The sequence below is a fragment of the Malaclemys terrapin genome, chromosome 5, assembly GCF_027887155.1.
Source record: "Malaclemys terrapin pileata isolate rMalTer1 chromosome 5, rMalTer1.hap1, whole genome shotgun sequence".
Lineage (NCBI taxonomy): Eukaryota > Metazoa > Chordata > Testudines > Emydidae > Malaclemys > Malaclemys terrapin.
Genome location: NC_071509.1, coordinates 84,514,584 through 84,529,116, shown reverse-complemented (window position 1 = coordinate 84,529,116; position 14,533 = coordinate 84,514,584). Strand labels below are relative to the sequence as shown.

Genomic DNA, 14,533 nt, shown 5'->3' with positions numbered 1-14,533 from the left:
ATAACTTCTTTTTGAGCTATAGCTTGTCTTCTGGAAAGATATTGTCTAGATTTAGAAACAGAAGTAATGGAGAATCTGCCACATCTCTAGGTGGGTTGTTCCAATGGTTTGTTACCCTCACTTTAAAAATTGGATGCTATATGAGGCAGCTGCAGGTCATCAAACCCTTGCTCCATGGTAAAATCTCTTCACACCATTTGACCAGCCAGTTTTTCCCTCTGGGACAGTTAATTAAAAAGTTCTCCCTTTGACTCCCTGAGTCAAATGAAACTGATTAGAACTCATTCTCATAGGAGTGAAGACTGAAAGCAAAATAATTACAAGGAAGAGTTATATCATATTACAAGATTACACTTAAAGGAATTTCTAATCCCTATCCCTTGCCCTACAAGAAAATGAGAGAAAATTAATCCATTTTTTCCAGCAGATTTATCCATGTTCAGGGATTAATTATAAATATGTGGATGCCCAGAATCAGCTGTTAATTACCATCTAAATGCTTTACATTTTCAAAGCAAAAATAATACAGACAGTAAACATAGGGAGTTTGTTTCTTTTTGGCCTAAATCTGATATTGCTTACAATGGTATATTATCAGGGAAAATTCCATCAAAGTCAATGGAATTACCCAAGTGACAAACTGGCCCTTAATCTCAAGATACCACAATAATTACAGATCATCATTACCAATATAAAAGACATCTGTTTCAATATTTCCTGAAGTTTAGCAGTTAAAGGAATATAATAAAAGATCATTTCAATGGAGTGGAAAGTCATCAAAAGATAATGATTTCCTTTAGCAATTGGCAAACTGCTCATTATTTGGATACAGAGAATGAATAGTAGGATCTTTGAGGATACTAATATTTAGGAAATAAAGCAGAAAACTGAATTAGTAAAACCACAGGCCCTGAGGTACCCGATCTCATCCTAGCCTGGCCATCTTTAGTGGGAGGGGTCAGCTTTCTGTAACTGATGGAGTCTTTCAGGTACATCCTCTGCCGAAAGTGGAACACGCAAATGACCTGCTTCCCCATACGATAGCTCCTCACTGTTGGGATGAGCAGACCTACCTTGCTAGCCACTCCCACATGCAAGATTGGGGAGGTGACCAATTGAATGCACCCGGAATGACCAAGGGATCAGCCATAGGCCCTCCAGCTGGGCATCCTCCAAAGATAGAGATAGGGAGGGAGTGAGGAAGAAGTCATTTTCTGGCCAAATATGTCCAATATTTACAGTAATTCAGACAAAATAATTTACTATTTGATTTGCTCATCCTTAATCTCTTGCAACTACATCCATTTTAAGGCAAAGTGCATATGGTTATTTTCAAAGCAGGAGACACTGACTTATAACAGTGTTCTAGTACTGTGGTTTTCTGTTATAAGAACGGTTGATATGCTGTAGATTTAACTATTTTATCTGTTGCTTATTAATGCAGAGCAGAATGATAATGTGCTATTATCTAACTGCTACAGTCTGAGAGATTTAGAGAAGAGACTTGATATTTCGGAACAATTTTATCCAGAATTAAAGATATGCGAGAAAAACTCTCCTTAAAAATGGAGAGAAAAATATGGTGGTTAGGGAAGAATGGAAGCCCTCTTTTTCTAATAGCATTGTAAATTTTTCTAAAACTGCTCCAGCTCAAAGATGACTCACGAGAGATTTGTTTTTTTAAGCTCTTCCTTTTAAAAAAATTCTTTATGATGAATAAAGATGGCATGAAAGGTTTTTGTCAAAAAGGAGGAAAAAAGGAGTATTTTCCCATTTTTTACCTAAGAACTATTAAGAATGTCAATTCATATTTTCCTGTTTTCCTGAATATCTCAGTAATGTATGCTATGAGCTCTGAGACTGTAACTGAGGAGATTGGGATGGAATGGTGGGGAGAACGAATAACTAACAAAAATCTGTTCTCCCAAGTGTTCATTAGGCATTGGAGTTAAATGTGTTTTTAAAAAGTTTTTTAAAACTGTCTGACAAAAAAGCCCCTACATTCTCAAGTATCCTCCTTCAAATTTCCTTTCATGTCACCATTTCTCTCATGTTTCAGCTGCAATACTGTCTTTCAAAATAGATAAGATCTTGAGATCTAGTGTACCAGTTTTCAAGCTCAAAAAGCTAGATATAGAATTGCAAAAATGACTGCCATAAATGAACATGGTCATTTTGTGTATACTCAGCACCACCTCCTGCTATCCATCTTCATCCTTGAAAAGTCTTTTCCATATTCTTGCCACAATTTCACTGCGTTCCTAGCAGTCTCCCAGATTCCAATATCATTTCCTCCAAACACTACTTCCGCCAGTACGTCCCCCATATCCAAGATCTGATTCTGTTCCTATCCATACCAAATCACATCTAGTACTGGATGATTCCACAAAATCAAGAACCATCCCTGGATAATCTATGGCTTCATCATATGCGTTTAGGTAATGGTATTAAAATGCAGTTTAAACAGTTCCATCTAAACCAGTTTCTTACACACCAGCCATTGTGAATGCAGTCAAGATGTGTTAGAAGTTCTAAAACTATGTTCTACTCTAGGTTTAGCTGGAGCTGTGTATGGGCACTGTTCCTTTACTCAGTTGCCGGTCCACTGTGCATGGGCCCTTAAACCCTGATCCTACAAACACTTAGACACAAACTTACCTAGAAATACATGAGCAGTCCCATCAGTGAAGCTGCTCATGTGCTTAAAATCAAGGACGTGTGTGTTTGCATTTTGTATTACAGCTTTTAAGGAGAACAGTAAGATAACTGCTGAATCCAAGAGGCAGTGAATGGCACTAGGGTGCTCACTGATGACCAGGTAAATATATCTTTCTAAGAATCTATATAAATATCCAACATACTCACTATTAAATCTAAACTTAGTTTCAGTCTTCAGTGCTTTCTCTAATCAATAATTGTTCCTGAAAAATCACGTTAAAAACTAAAAATTAACAAAAAAAGCAAGTTTTACAAGGACACAAAATTAATAACTGAATCTGATCCAGGAAAAATTGAGGTCAGGCTTTTAACTAATATGCTTAACATGTGTGTATTAGACTGGGTCCAAGTGCCTAATTTTTATCCACAGTTTTTTTTACAGAACAACATACTCTATTCATTTTGGGCAATCTACACTAGACCTGAGCAATTCCACTGTGTTTTGTGTTTGCTTTTAAAGTGGACTTGACTACTGACACTGAAGTAAATTTGAATATGTTACTTATGATTCTGGTTGGAGACAGGAAATGTCTGTCCCTGCCCTCCTTGCTCATCTTGATGTGTTCTCCAAGATTCATGTTAGGGGCCTTATTTCTGCTGCAGAAAATAATTAAATGTGAACCTTAAGGACTTGAAGAGGTATTCAAAACAGTGTTTTAAAATAGCATATTTATTTTCTAGCACATGTAGCATCTTTTTTAAAAAGTTTATCTATAGCAATTAAAATTTCAGCAAGTCATCAACCAAGGTATTTATAAAACAACCAGTTTTACAAGTTTTGAAATTTGGGGATTATAATGGATTCTGGTTTGACCAGCTACTGTCAAACATTTTGTTCTGGGGAACTAAAAGGCAACCATTTGTGGACCACTTCCCCTTCCAATCCCTGCTGTCTTTTTAAACAAACTATTTAATTCTCAGTCCACCAGCAAAGACTCTCTGGGTGAGATTTTGTGTTGCAGTCCTAAGAGATGCATCACAGAACTTGCAGCCCAGGGGAAGGGAAGGAAAGGAAATAAGTGACTAAGAAGCCACCTTTTTGCCCTCCCAAAGGGCTCTGGGGGCCACAAAACTCAGACAGCCCCAAAGAGATGTCCATATTATAGCCACACTACTGCCCTGAGTCACCACAATACCATGTGCTGTGGCCCTGCCTATCCCTAGCTTCATCCCTTATACCAGAGCCTGTGAGGGAGGTCCTTAGAAGACAGCCTATGTCTGCTTTCCTCAGTTTGTAGGTCAGGAGAATTCTCCCCAGCCCTTTACACTAACTGGTACAGCATGCCAGCTGGACTAGTGGGACTAAAACAGGCACAAAGGAAGAGGCAGAATAGCCTGGCTAAAAACACGGTCCTTACAAAAACGTCCCTCTTTTTCTGTAGGCCTTATCTCGAAAGGAAGAGTAGGAGGAAAAGTGGCATGGTAACTAATGAAGTGGAGAGGGAGTCAGAGGGTATGTCGATATCATTGGGAATCGGACTGTGTCTGGAATGACAGGAGTAGGTTAGCAGGAGTTTCCCAACTAGCTCGAGCAAAAGCAGTTTTTCTTACAATATTAGAAACTTCTCATAAAACTGAGATGTAGTTTCTAAAGCAGCTTAAACCACAGTGCACTCAAGGTCTTATATTGTTTTGGGGGAAAACAGCAAATTTTATGGAAAGTCTCTAATTCTATCAATGTTTATGTGATCATTGTGGAAAATGGCTGCTGTTCATCAGATCTGAATTAAAATGCATACAAAGGAAAACACATAACCACACAGAAAATGGGAGAAGAATTTAAAACTGAAAGATGGAGATGGGTGGGCAATTAAAACAGTTAATTTATCTGTGTTTTGCAGGTGAAAATTCTGAAGATGTTAACATCAAAATGAGGGCAGGTTTAAACAAGATTATATCATGGATGGATATCATGGGGATAGATCACTTGATGATTACCTGTTCTACTCATTCCCTCTGAAGCACCTGGCATTAGCCACTGTCAGAAGACAGGATATGGGCTAGATGGACCACTGGACTGACAACATGGGCATTCTTATGTTCTTATTAGGGCCAGTCATTAGGAATTTCCATTCCGTTCAAAATTCAAACATTTCAAATTTTTCTTCAATCCAAATTGGAACAAGAAAACCAAAACTTCAAAATATCCTTCAGAACTGGAATTCCAAAATTTCATTTGAGGAAAAAAAAGAAACATTTTTGTTTTGACAAGGTTGAAATAATTTCATTCCAACATTACTGATATGATTTTTAATGTCATTATCTATATTATAAATTTATAACAGAATATAAAAATCAGAATGTTTCAATTTCTATACCAATCTATGTCTGTCATAATATAATCAAAATATTTCAGCTTTTATATTACAAAAATATAATATTGTATTTATATTATTTTTATATTAGGGTTTAAGAATTATTTTTAAATTATAAAATAAAAAGTGACTATTAGTAATGGTAAAGTTACTGCTGTAATTGGTATAATATACAAATGATATATGTCATGTTGGTGAGGTGGGCAGTCAGTAAGCCACCCATACAGTTGTAGAGCCCACCTGCCTGTCTGCTGGGAGCAGGAAAGCTTTCTAGCCTGCCTGGCTTAGTGCCCACAGCAATCTGGGAACCCCACCCTTTTGCCAACTAGGCATGCAGCCAGGAAGCAGGCAGAACAGACAGTATGTCTGATTTCCTGCCAGCCTACTTGGCTGGCAGGTGGGCTAGCAGGAAATCAGCAAAGCAGGCAGGCAAGCTTAGCCAGCCAGCCTGCCTGACAGCAAAACACTTTGATTCCATCAAACTAGCATTTTCTGATGGAAAACTGTTCCGTCAGAAAAATGTCAACAAGTTCTATTTATCACGTTTGAAAAGAGCTGTGGACAAGTGACTTCGGTGACATGGTGCCGTCTAAAACTTTACAGTCAACGCAGACTGGGACAAACTGTGTTCAGTGTCATGTCCGTGCCTTAGGAGTAAGTCCTGGCCTCAGCAACCAACTGGTGAAGGAGGATGAGAACAGACAACTTGCCAAAAATTTAGCAAAGAATAGATCATTAGAAACTTAGGGAAGAACTGTATTATTGGAGCATGGGAGACAGACACCAGATTGGACAGGGTCTAGAATAGAACTGAAGGAAGGAGACACGAGACAGCAGTTGTAGCTGACAGGCTCAAAAGAATTTAGCTTTGTTTCAAGTGTCATTATCCTCAACTGCTCCATTTACTCTCTGGTAGCAAAAGGGAGTTCCGGAGAGGGAGTTGGAGATAAGGTGGTAGGCAGAAATTTAAAAAATAAAGCTGACAAAGATAACAATGGAAAATGGATGGGGGGGAGAAAAGAGGAAAATGGTGATCAGAGAAGATTCAGATAAACTTCAGGGGCATCAGACTTTTCAGGGTTTTATCAGAATCTAATGGTTTGAGAGTTTATGGCCTGTCACTAAGACTACAATTTGGGCACAGAACTTTTTAAATAAATTTCATAGCAGGTGTGGGTTAAAGTGATGGAAAGACAGATCCTGGAATGGGAGGTGCTGAAAGGTGAGGCCTAGGTGGTGGAGTTGGAGAGCGAGCCAACACTGTATTCACTCCGTAACAACAGCTCCAGTCTCACAGTGCTGGGCCTAGCTTCCCATTCTGGGCATTGCAGCCTACTGCACAAGGTTGCAGCGCAGCTCAGGTTTGGCCTGTCCACCCCTTCAGAGATGGAAATGAAGGGTCAGACAGGCCAAATTTGATTGGCGTTGTGACCTAGTGCACAGGGTCATAATGCCACTCCAGTTTGGCCCATCTGCCCCTGCACAGATGGACCTAATTCAAAATCATGATTTCTGTGACCATCATGACCTCCATAACAAAATCATATCCCTGCCTATCACTAATGGGAATTCTGAATCAATGAGAGTTCTTTTGTATAAGAAGGATGTTGATAAAATGTAGACGGTTCTAAGAAGAGCCACAAAAATGATTAAAGGATTAGAAAACATGCCTTATAGTGACAGTCATAAGGAGCTCAATCTATTTAGATTAACAAAGAGAAGGTTAAAGGGTGACTTGATTACAGTCTGTTGTACCTACATGGGGAGCAAATATGCAGTAATGCGTTGTTCAATCTAGCAGAGAAAGTTATAGTATGATCCAGTGGCTAGAAGTTGAAGCCAGATACAAAATTACACCTCCTTTCCAGTCTGAATTTAACAGTTAGGGTAATTAACCATTGGAACAATTGACCAAGGGTTGTGGTGAATTCTCCATCATTGGCAATTTTTAAATCAAGATTAGATGTTTTTCTAAAAGACATACTCCAGGAATTATTTTTGGGAAAGTTCTATAGCCAGTGTTATACAGGAAGTCAAACTAGATGATCACAATGGTCCCTTCTGGCCTTGAAATCTATGAATCTGTAATATCCATAATCCTTTTCCAGCTCACTAACTTTTAGGTGTGCTGGCATCTAAGCTCTGGTAATATTTGGATGCTCATGTGTCTGAACTGAGAGTTCTTATTCCTGACACAGAAGCAAACACTCAGAAACTTATGGAAGCTGAAGTCACTGTTTCAGCATTAACTATTTATTGCTGTGGCCTTTCTTTCTTTAAGTCATAGTTTTATCAAACAACCCAGTATGTATTTCATAAACAAGCCATTTGCAATTTTGTGTTTGAAGTACAAAAGACAATAGGGAAAACCTGTTAAATCTATCAAGATTTTAGCCCATTAGAAAAATAAAATAGCTAATTTTATTCCAAAGTGAATTTTAATGCTTTCTTGCTATTACTGAAGGAGTAGGTTAGCTAAACTCCCTAACCCACACCATCAAAGGGGGGGAAAAAAAGGGAGGGAGTTGAGAAATAAACATAGGAATAGAGTTCTTACCCTGAGGAACGATAGTCTGGTTTATTTCTTTCAGAGCGATCTGAGAAGAGAGGAAACATATTATCAGCACAAAAATGTTAATGTTCTGTAGCAACACTTGTACAAAGATCTGAAACAACTTTCACACCATACTATTAAATATTATAAAGGGACTATTCAAAAATAGAAGCTGGATTCTTTCTTTTACAGGACTGTTTGACTGCATTTAATTGGTTTGCCAGAGCAAAGATAAAATAACTGGAAATGTTTGTTAAATTCCCCTCCTCAAAACACATCCTTTTGCATGCTTATTCTTTTATCTATGGTTTATCAAGCTCCTTGCTAAAATGAAAAGGACTTTAGTTTAAGAAAAGCGAAAAGGGGGGGTGGGGAGAGGAGAGAAAAAGAAAAACCACGGATTACTCAGCGCAAAAAAATCATTCCATGATTCATAGCTGGCAGAGTTCCCTGACAGGATGGAGGGGGAAAAAAATCAAACGTCAGTTGTTGCAACATCTGCAAATACACTGAATTCAGTGCTGCTCTATCATTAACTCTTTGCTTTCCTTGCAGTTTTAGGTGGGGAGTTCTTTTATGTTCTCAGTCAGGGCTTTGTTTATTCAGAGGAGTATTCGCGGAGGAAGTCTAATGAAATTGAGCAGCAAAATTTAAATAAAGTCTATTAGGTGCAGTCAAGGACTTAGCTAAATTGTACTGAAAAGTGCATATATTTGTTTCTTATACAGACCCACAGGCAATTTTAAAATACGAAATTTTCACTTATTTTACTTTTCAAATATTCTTATGATGCAAAAAAATGAATATATTACATTAAAAACAAATAGAGCTATCCTGTCTAAAGTAAAGAGTTAGAATTATCATTCAAGCATGGCAAATATTTTATCTAATAGACTTGAATATACTAAAGATACTTGAACTCTTTGAAAGAAAAGTAAATGAGAGTCACATACTATTGAGATACACATATTCCAAAGTTAGAACTTTCTTGATTTATTTATAATACGGGATCCAATTTATAATTAGAAGCATGTTCTAATGGATTATATCCCTACTCATCACAGTTATTTTGCCTCTTACATTCTGTGTGCGCCCTTTAGGATCAAAGCTCCCTTATTTGTATTAGTAAACTGTTGGTTTACTAAAAAGCCTGTCTAACCCTAAGAAACACAGATATCTGTGAAGATCCTCCTGTCCATTTGACATGTATTTTGGAATGTATTTTGAGATTTAAAATCTTGTATTTGAGCAACAATTTGCTCTCTGGTAGAACACAGACAAACAGAAAATATTTGTGTCAATTATCTTGCGTAATGAATGCACGGTGGAAAAGTGTTTCCCTCTCCTGTTTCTGCATGGGTTTGCATTTGATTCTATCTTGCTGAAGTTTGTCAGTAAAACTGATTATATTACACTTATTTCCACATCCAACTCATGTTCAATTTACAGGTGCTCAGCTCTGATTCTCATAGCCCTGCAGCACATCATCTGTTAAATTTCTGCTATACTTTGCTCTCCATTTCATCACACCCCACCCTGCTCAGTTTGCTAGCTAGAATCAAATGTAATGTCTCAAACCGGAGCCACAAAAGGAGTTGCTCATACACACAAAGAAAGACTTGCTCATTCCATCCTTAAAATTTCCCAGGTAACCACCTTACCTGTGGCTATTCAGGGGCAGGGGTTCCCACTTAGTCTACTTGCCATCTGTTGCTGGGATCCCAGTTTCCCTGCCATTTATGCAGCCATTTAACAGGAATATACCGACAGGACATTCCAAGTTGGTACAACATGAACATGAATGTGCCAGCAACAGCGGAGAAAAAGAGTCAAAGAACATGTAAACAACAGCACCAGAGCTTTCCTCCAGAGCCCACTTCTGATTGGCAGATTTTCCATGGCCAGTCCCCACAACTGGAATGCTGTCATTCAGGAAGTTAATGCAAATCCCTTCTCCCTTTCATTCTTTGTTGAAACAGGAAATGGTACAGTTGTTTTTAAACATATTTTATTTACTGCTTAAAATAGAGAAAGAACATCATCCACCATACTTCTAGACTGAGCTTTATTTAAAAATAAAATAAAATAAAATAAAATAAAAATAATAATAAAACACACACACACCATCAAGGGAATGTACTACTTCTAAGTAGCATAAAAATAAAAAAAACACTACACTTCTTGAAGTTATAGGCTCATTGAGAAGTAAATAAGCTCTGTTTAACATCATTTGCAGCAAGAGACTCAGTCACAAAGGTTTTAATTTCAAAAGCGGCTTTACCCTAGTTTCCAATTTTGTTTCTATAATTTTGCAATTCTGGGCAGAATTTTACTGTTACAAATAACGTCAGGCCCAACTGATGCCATTTAGATCTCTAGCTATCTGATTTGTGAGCACAGAATAAAAAGCTGATTCTAAAAAATGCTGAACAAAATGAAGCCCCAATGTTTGTGCTGTCCCCTGCAAGTGAATCCCTGGCTCACAAAGGGCAGCATACAGGATTGAGGCCCCAAAAATATGATATATTTTATAGAAAACATGTCATGTAAGAGAACATATGAAAAGTCATGATTTGCTGAAACCCATCGTTCTGTCCAAATATGTAGATCATTAGTGTGTATGAAGTTATGAGATTTTGCTGTATGGTTGTTACTGAAATATGTTGTAAGTTTGAGAGTCTCTACTGCTAGTTCCCCAGTGACAACAAGAGTGGTGATGAACCCCAAGAGGGTGTTAAGCGACCATTAATCAGCTGGGGAGTTGTAAACAAGGGGATTTACAATGCGGTAAGAGGGCTACACAAGCATAACACAATGAGGGATTGCTCTACATTGTGAGTCAGCAAAGCCCCCTGGACATGTATCAAGTGGCATGCCCCAAGGGTCGGTCCTGGGGCCGGTTTTGTTCAATATCTTCATCAATGATCTGGAGGATAGTGTGGACTGCACCATCGACAAGTTTGCAGACGACACTAAACTGGGAAGAGTGGTAGATACGCTGGAGGGTAGGGATAGGATACAGAAGGACCTAAACAAATTAAAGAATTGGGCCAAAAGAAATCTGATGAGGTTCAATAAGGACAAATGCAGAGTCCTGCACTTAAGACGGAAGAATCCCATGCACTGCTACAGACTAGGGATCGAATGGCTAGGCAGCAGTTCTGCAGAGACGGACCTGGGGGTTACAGTGGACGAGAAGCTGGATACGAGTAGACAGTGTGCTCTTGTTGCCAAGAAGGCTAACGGCATTTTGGGCTGTATAAGTAGGGGCATTGCCAGCAGATCGAGGGATATGATCATTGCCCTCTATTCAACATTGGTGAGGCCTCATCTGGAGTACTGTGTCCAGTTTTGGGCCCCACACTACAAGAAGGATGTGGAAAAATTGGAAAGAGTCCAGCGGAGGGCAACAAAAACGATTAGGTGGTTGGAGCACATGACTTATGAGCAGTACCGTAGCTAGTGGGGTACAGGGGAAGCAGCCGCTTCCCCTCAGAACATTTTCTAAAAGCAGCGCCTTAGTTAGGGGTTACCATGGCGCCAGCGGGTGGGGCCCAAGCTCAGCTCTGAAGCTTGGCTTGCCAGGCCGGTGCTGGGCTCCTGCAGGCAAGGGGTGCAGCACGCCCAGAGGAGCCATGGGGAGGGAGCGGCACAGCCGGAGGAGCTGGGGGGGCTCAGCATGGCAGGCCGTAGCACAGCCAGCGGCAGCCAATGGGGGGGCAGTGGGCGCGGCCGGAGGAGCAAAGCATGGTGGCCAGCAGCCGCGGTCGGAGGAGTGAGAGGGGGCACAGCATGGTGGCTTGCAGCATGGCCGGCAGGTGCAGCCGGAGGAGGGGAGGGGGGCAGCATGGCAGCCAGTAGCGCGGCCAGCAGCCATGGGGGGTGGCGGGCCGCAGCCACTTCCTCCTCTGCCAGAGCCAGGCAGTGAGCACTACCAGCTTCTCCTTGCTGGGCGAGGTAATGGGGACTCAGTGGCGAAACCTCCCTGCGGGGAGGGCAGAGAAGCGGATCAGTCCCCAGCCTGGGGCAAAGCGGCTGCCACTGTCCCCCTCTAGCGGGGCACCCAGGCCAGCCTCAGCCTCTTGGCATCGCCCGGCCGGAGCCTGCTGCGGGCTCTCCTGCTGGACGGGGCCACCCAGCCTGGCAGCTAGAGCACCAGCACGGTGTGCACTGAGCGAGGCCCACCCCGGGCAGGCAGAGGGGGGTCACTAGCGCCCATCCCCACCCCCAGCAGCCTCAGCCCTTGGGGACTACCCCCTCCCACAGCGGGCAGTGCCAGGCGCCGGCGGTAACTCACGAGCGAGTGGGGTGGCGGAGCAGCTCCCAGGACGCAGGCGAACAGGTGGGGTAACTTTTCCCCAAGTTTCCCCAGAACAAGGGCCCCGCGCCACCGTCTCCAGGCCCGCTCAGCAGCCAGCCAGCATTGCCATGCGCCCCCCAGCTGGTCTGCACCAGGAGGGTTTACTTGCTCCGGTGCGGCCCCGAAGAAGGGACGGGGAGAGGCCGGAGGAGCGGGGGGCGGGGGGGGGACAGCGCGGCCCGCAGCCGTGGCCAGAGGAGCCAATGGGGGGGGTGGGAAGGGGCGGTGTGGCGCGGCTGAAGGAGCTAGCCGGCGGGGGGGGGGGGCGCGGAGCGGGCGGAGGAGAAGCCAAGGGGGGGGCGCCTTTTTTATTCCCCCTCCTCTTAGAACCTGGCTACGCCACTGCTTATGAGGAGAGGCTGAGGGAACTAGGATTGTTTAGTCTGCAGAAGAGAAGAATGAAGGCGGATTTGATAGCTGCTTACAACTACCTGAAAGGGAGTTCCAAAGAGGATGGATCTAGACTGTTCTCAGTGGTAGCAGATGACAGAACAAGGAGTAATGGTCTCAATTTGCAGTGGGGGAGGTTTAGGTTGGATATTAGGGAAAACTTTTTCACTAGGAGGGTGTCAAGTATCAGAGGGGTAGCCGTGTTAGTCTGAATCTGTAAAAAGCAACAAAGGGTCCTGTGGCACCTTTAAGACTAACAGAAGTATTGGGAGCATAAGCTTTCGTGGGTAAGAACCTCACTTCTTCAGATGCAAGAAGTGAGGTTCTTACCCACGAAAGCTTATCCTCCCAATACTTCTGTTAGTCTTAAAGGTGCCAAAGGACCCTCTGTTGCTTTTTACTAGGAGGGTGCTGAAGCACTGGAATAGGTTACCTAGGGAGGTGGTGAAATCTCCTTCCTTAGAGGTTTTTATGGTCAGGCTTGTCAAAGCCCTGTCTGGGATGATTTAGTTGGGGATTGGTCCTACTTTGAGAAGGGGGTTGGACTAGATGACCTCATGAGGTCCCTTCCAACCCTGATATTCTATGATTCTATGTCTGGGCTAGTGTTTTTCAGGCACATGGACTGAGTGTGCTCAGTGGACATAAAATAGAGGGTAGTGGCATCATACCTTTGCCTTTCTCCTCCCCCACCTATGCGATAAGCAACAAGAATGCTGGGAAGACAAAAGACACGAATTGAGGAGAATGATCCCAGGCTTAAAGGGGAAGCCTGTGTATTAAGCAGGGTGGATAAAAATCAATGATTTTTTTAAAAATGGATTTTTTTTATTTAAATCTGATTTTTTTCGATAAAATGCTTTTTGAGGAAAAAACCTAAAGATAGTTTTAATTAAGATACATTATAGCTCAAAGATATCTCATCATGGAATAGGGATTATAAATTCTAATTCTATAGTATGAGACAATATATTCATGTAATGTTTAAGAAAAGATTTGTAAATGAGTGCCAATAGTTTATGAATTAGGGACCCAATCTTATGGGGTTCCAGGGGCTTCTGTATAGATTATTTAGGTTAATCTTTCTATCTACCCAATGAGACTCAGTGCTCAGTCTAGAAGAGACCATCATAGATGCTTAGTTTTGCAGTTCTCAAACTATGGATTTGTGTCTCCAGAGATAACATGCTTGTTAACAGCAAAAATGGTTTAAAATAAATAAATAAATAAATGATATATAGAGGTGAGAAATAACAGTCTTCAACCCTATTGTCCCGCTGCAGATTTGTGTACACAGAGTCAATCCCTTACCTTTTTCTAACAGTGCAAAGTTTCAAAAAGTTCAATGTATACAAGATTGTTGGGGGTGGAATAGATCTGGACAAGAAGAAATCTGGAGATAAACGTGAGAAGGGAGGGACAGGCAGTAGAAACAAAAGTGAAACTGTTGGAGCAGCATATTCCAGAAGTCTTGAGGTCTTTCTGAGTGTAGCCTTCATTGATTTGAGATCTACCTTACCATTCTCTCACTAGAAGGGAAAATCTATAATGGGAGCAGGCCATAAGAGAGACCCAGTTTGGGAATATTTTAATGAAGTTCCTCTACTTGTGGGTAAGACAGACATGCATGCAAAATGCAAACAGTGCAACAAAGAAATGCAAGGCCTGGTTGACTGGATGAAACAACATCATGAGACGTGTTCCTTCTCAGGAGGAAGCGGCATTGAAGATGATGAAAGGAACATGTCTGAACATGCAGTATCTTCAGGTTAGTAAACTTTTCTATTTCATACTTCTTTCTTAAGGACTGCCTATCTTTCTTCTGGACTATTCTTGAATTCTCATGTTTGAGCAAAAAATATAGTTGTTACTCTATAGTACTATCATTTTAGATGCAGTTGTGATAAAAAAATAAATAGCTGAAATAGGCTGATCTTCCTTTTACAATTTCACCTTTAAAGTAGTACTGAGTGTCAGTGAATGCAATAAGCAACAAAGAGTACTGTGGCACCTTATAGACTAACAGGCGTATTGGAGCATAAGCTTTCGCGGGTGAATACCCACTGCGTCTGACGAAGTGGGTATTCACCCACAAAAGCTTATGCTCCAATATGTCTGTTAGTCTATAAGGTGCCACAGGACTCGTTGTTGCTTTTTTACAGATCCAGACTAACACGGCTACCCCTCTGATACAGA

At 41.4% G+C, this 14,533-nt stretch overlaps 1 protein-coding gene across 2 annotated transcripts in view; it reads right to left on the bottom strand.

Moving 5' to 3' along the window:
* The window catches only part of SH3D19 (SH3 domain containing 19), a 137,488-nt gene that overhangs the window by 110,220 nt on the left and 12,735 nt on the right, over positions 1-14,533 (bottom strand). For both annotated transcript variants that reach the window (XM_054031006.1, XM_054031007.1), the window contains exon 2: positions 7,591-7,630. In XM_054031006.1, the coding sequence (XP_053886981.1) occupies positions 7,591-7,630 (40 nt within the window). The remainder of the gene's footprint in view (positions 1-7,590; positions 7,631-14,533) is intronic.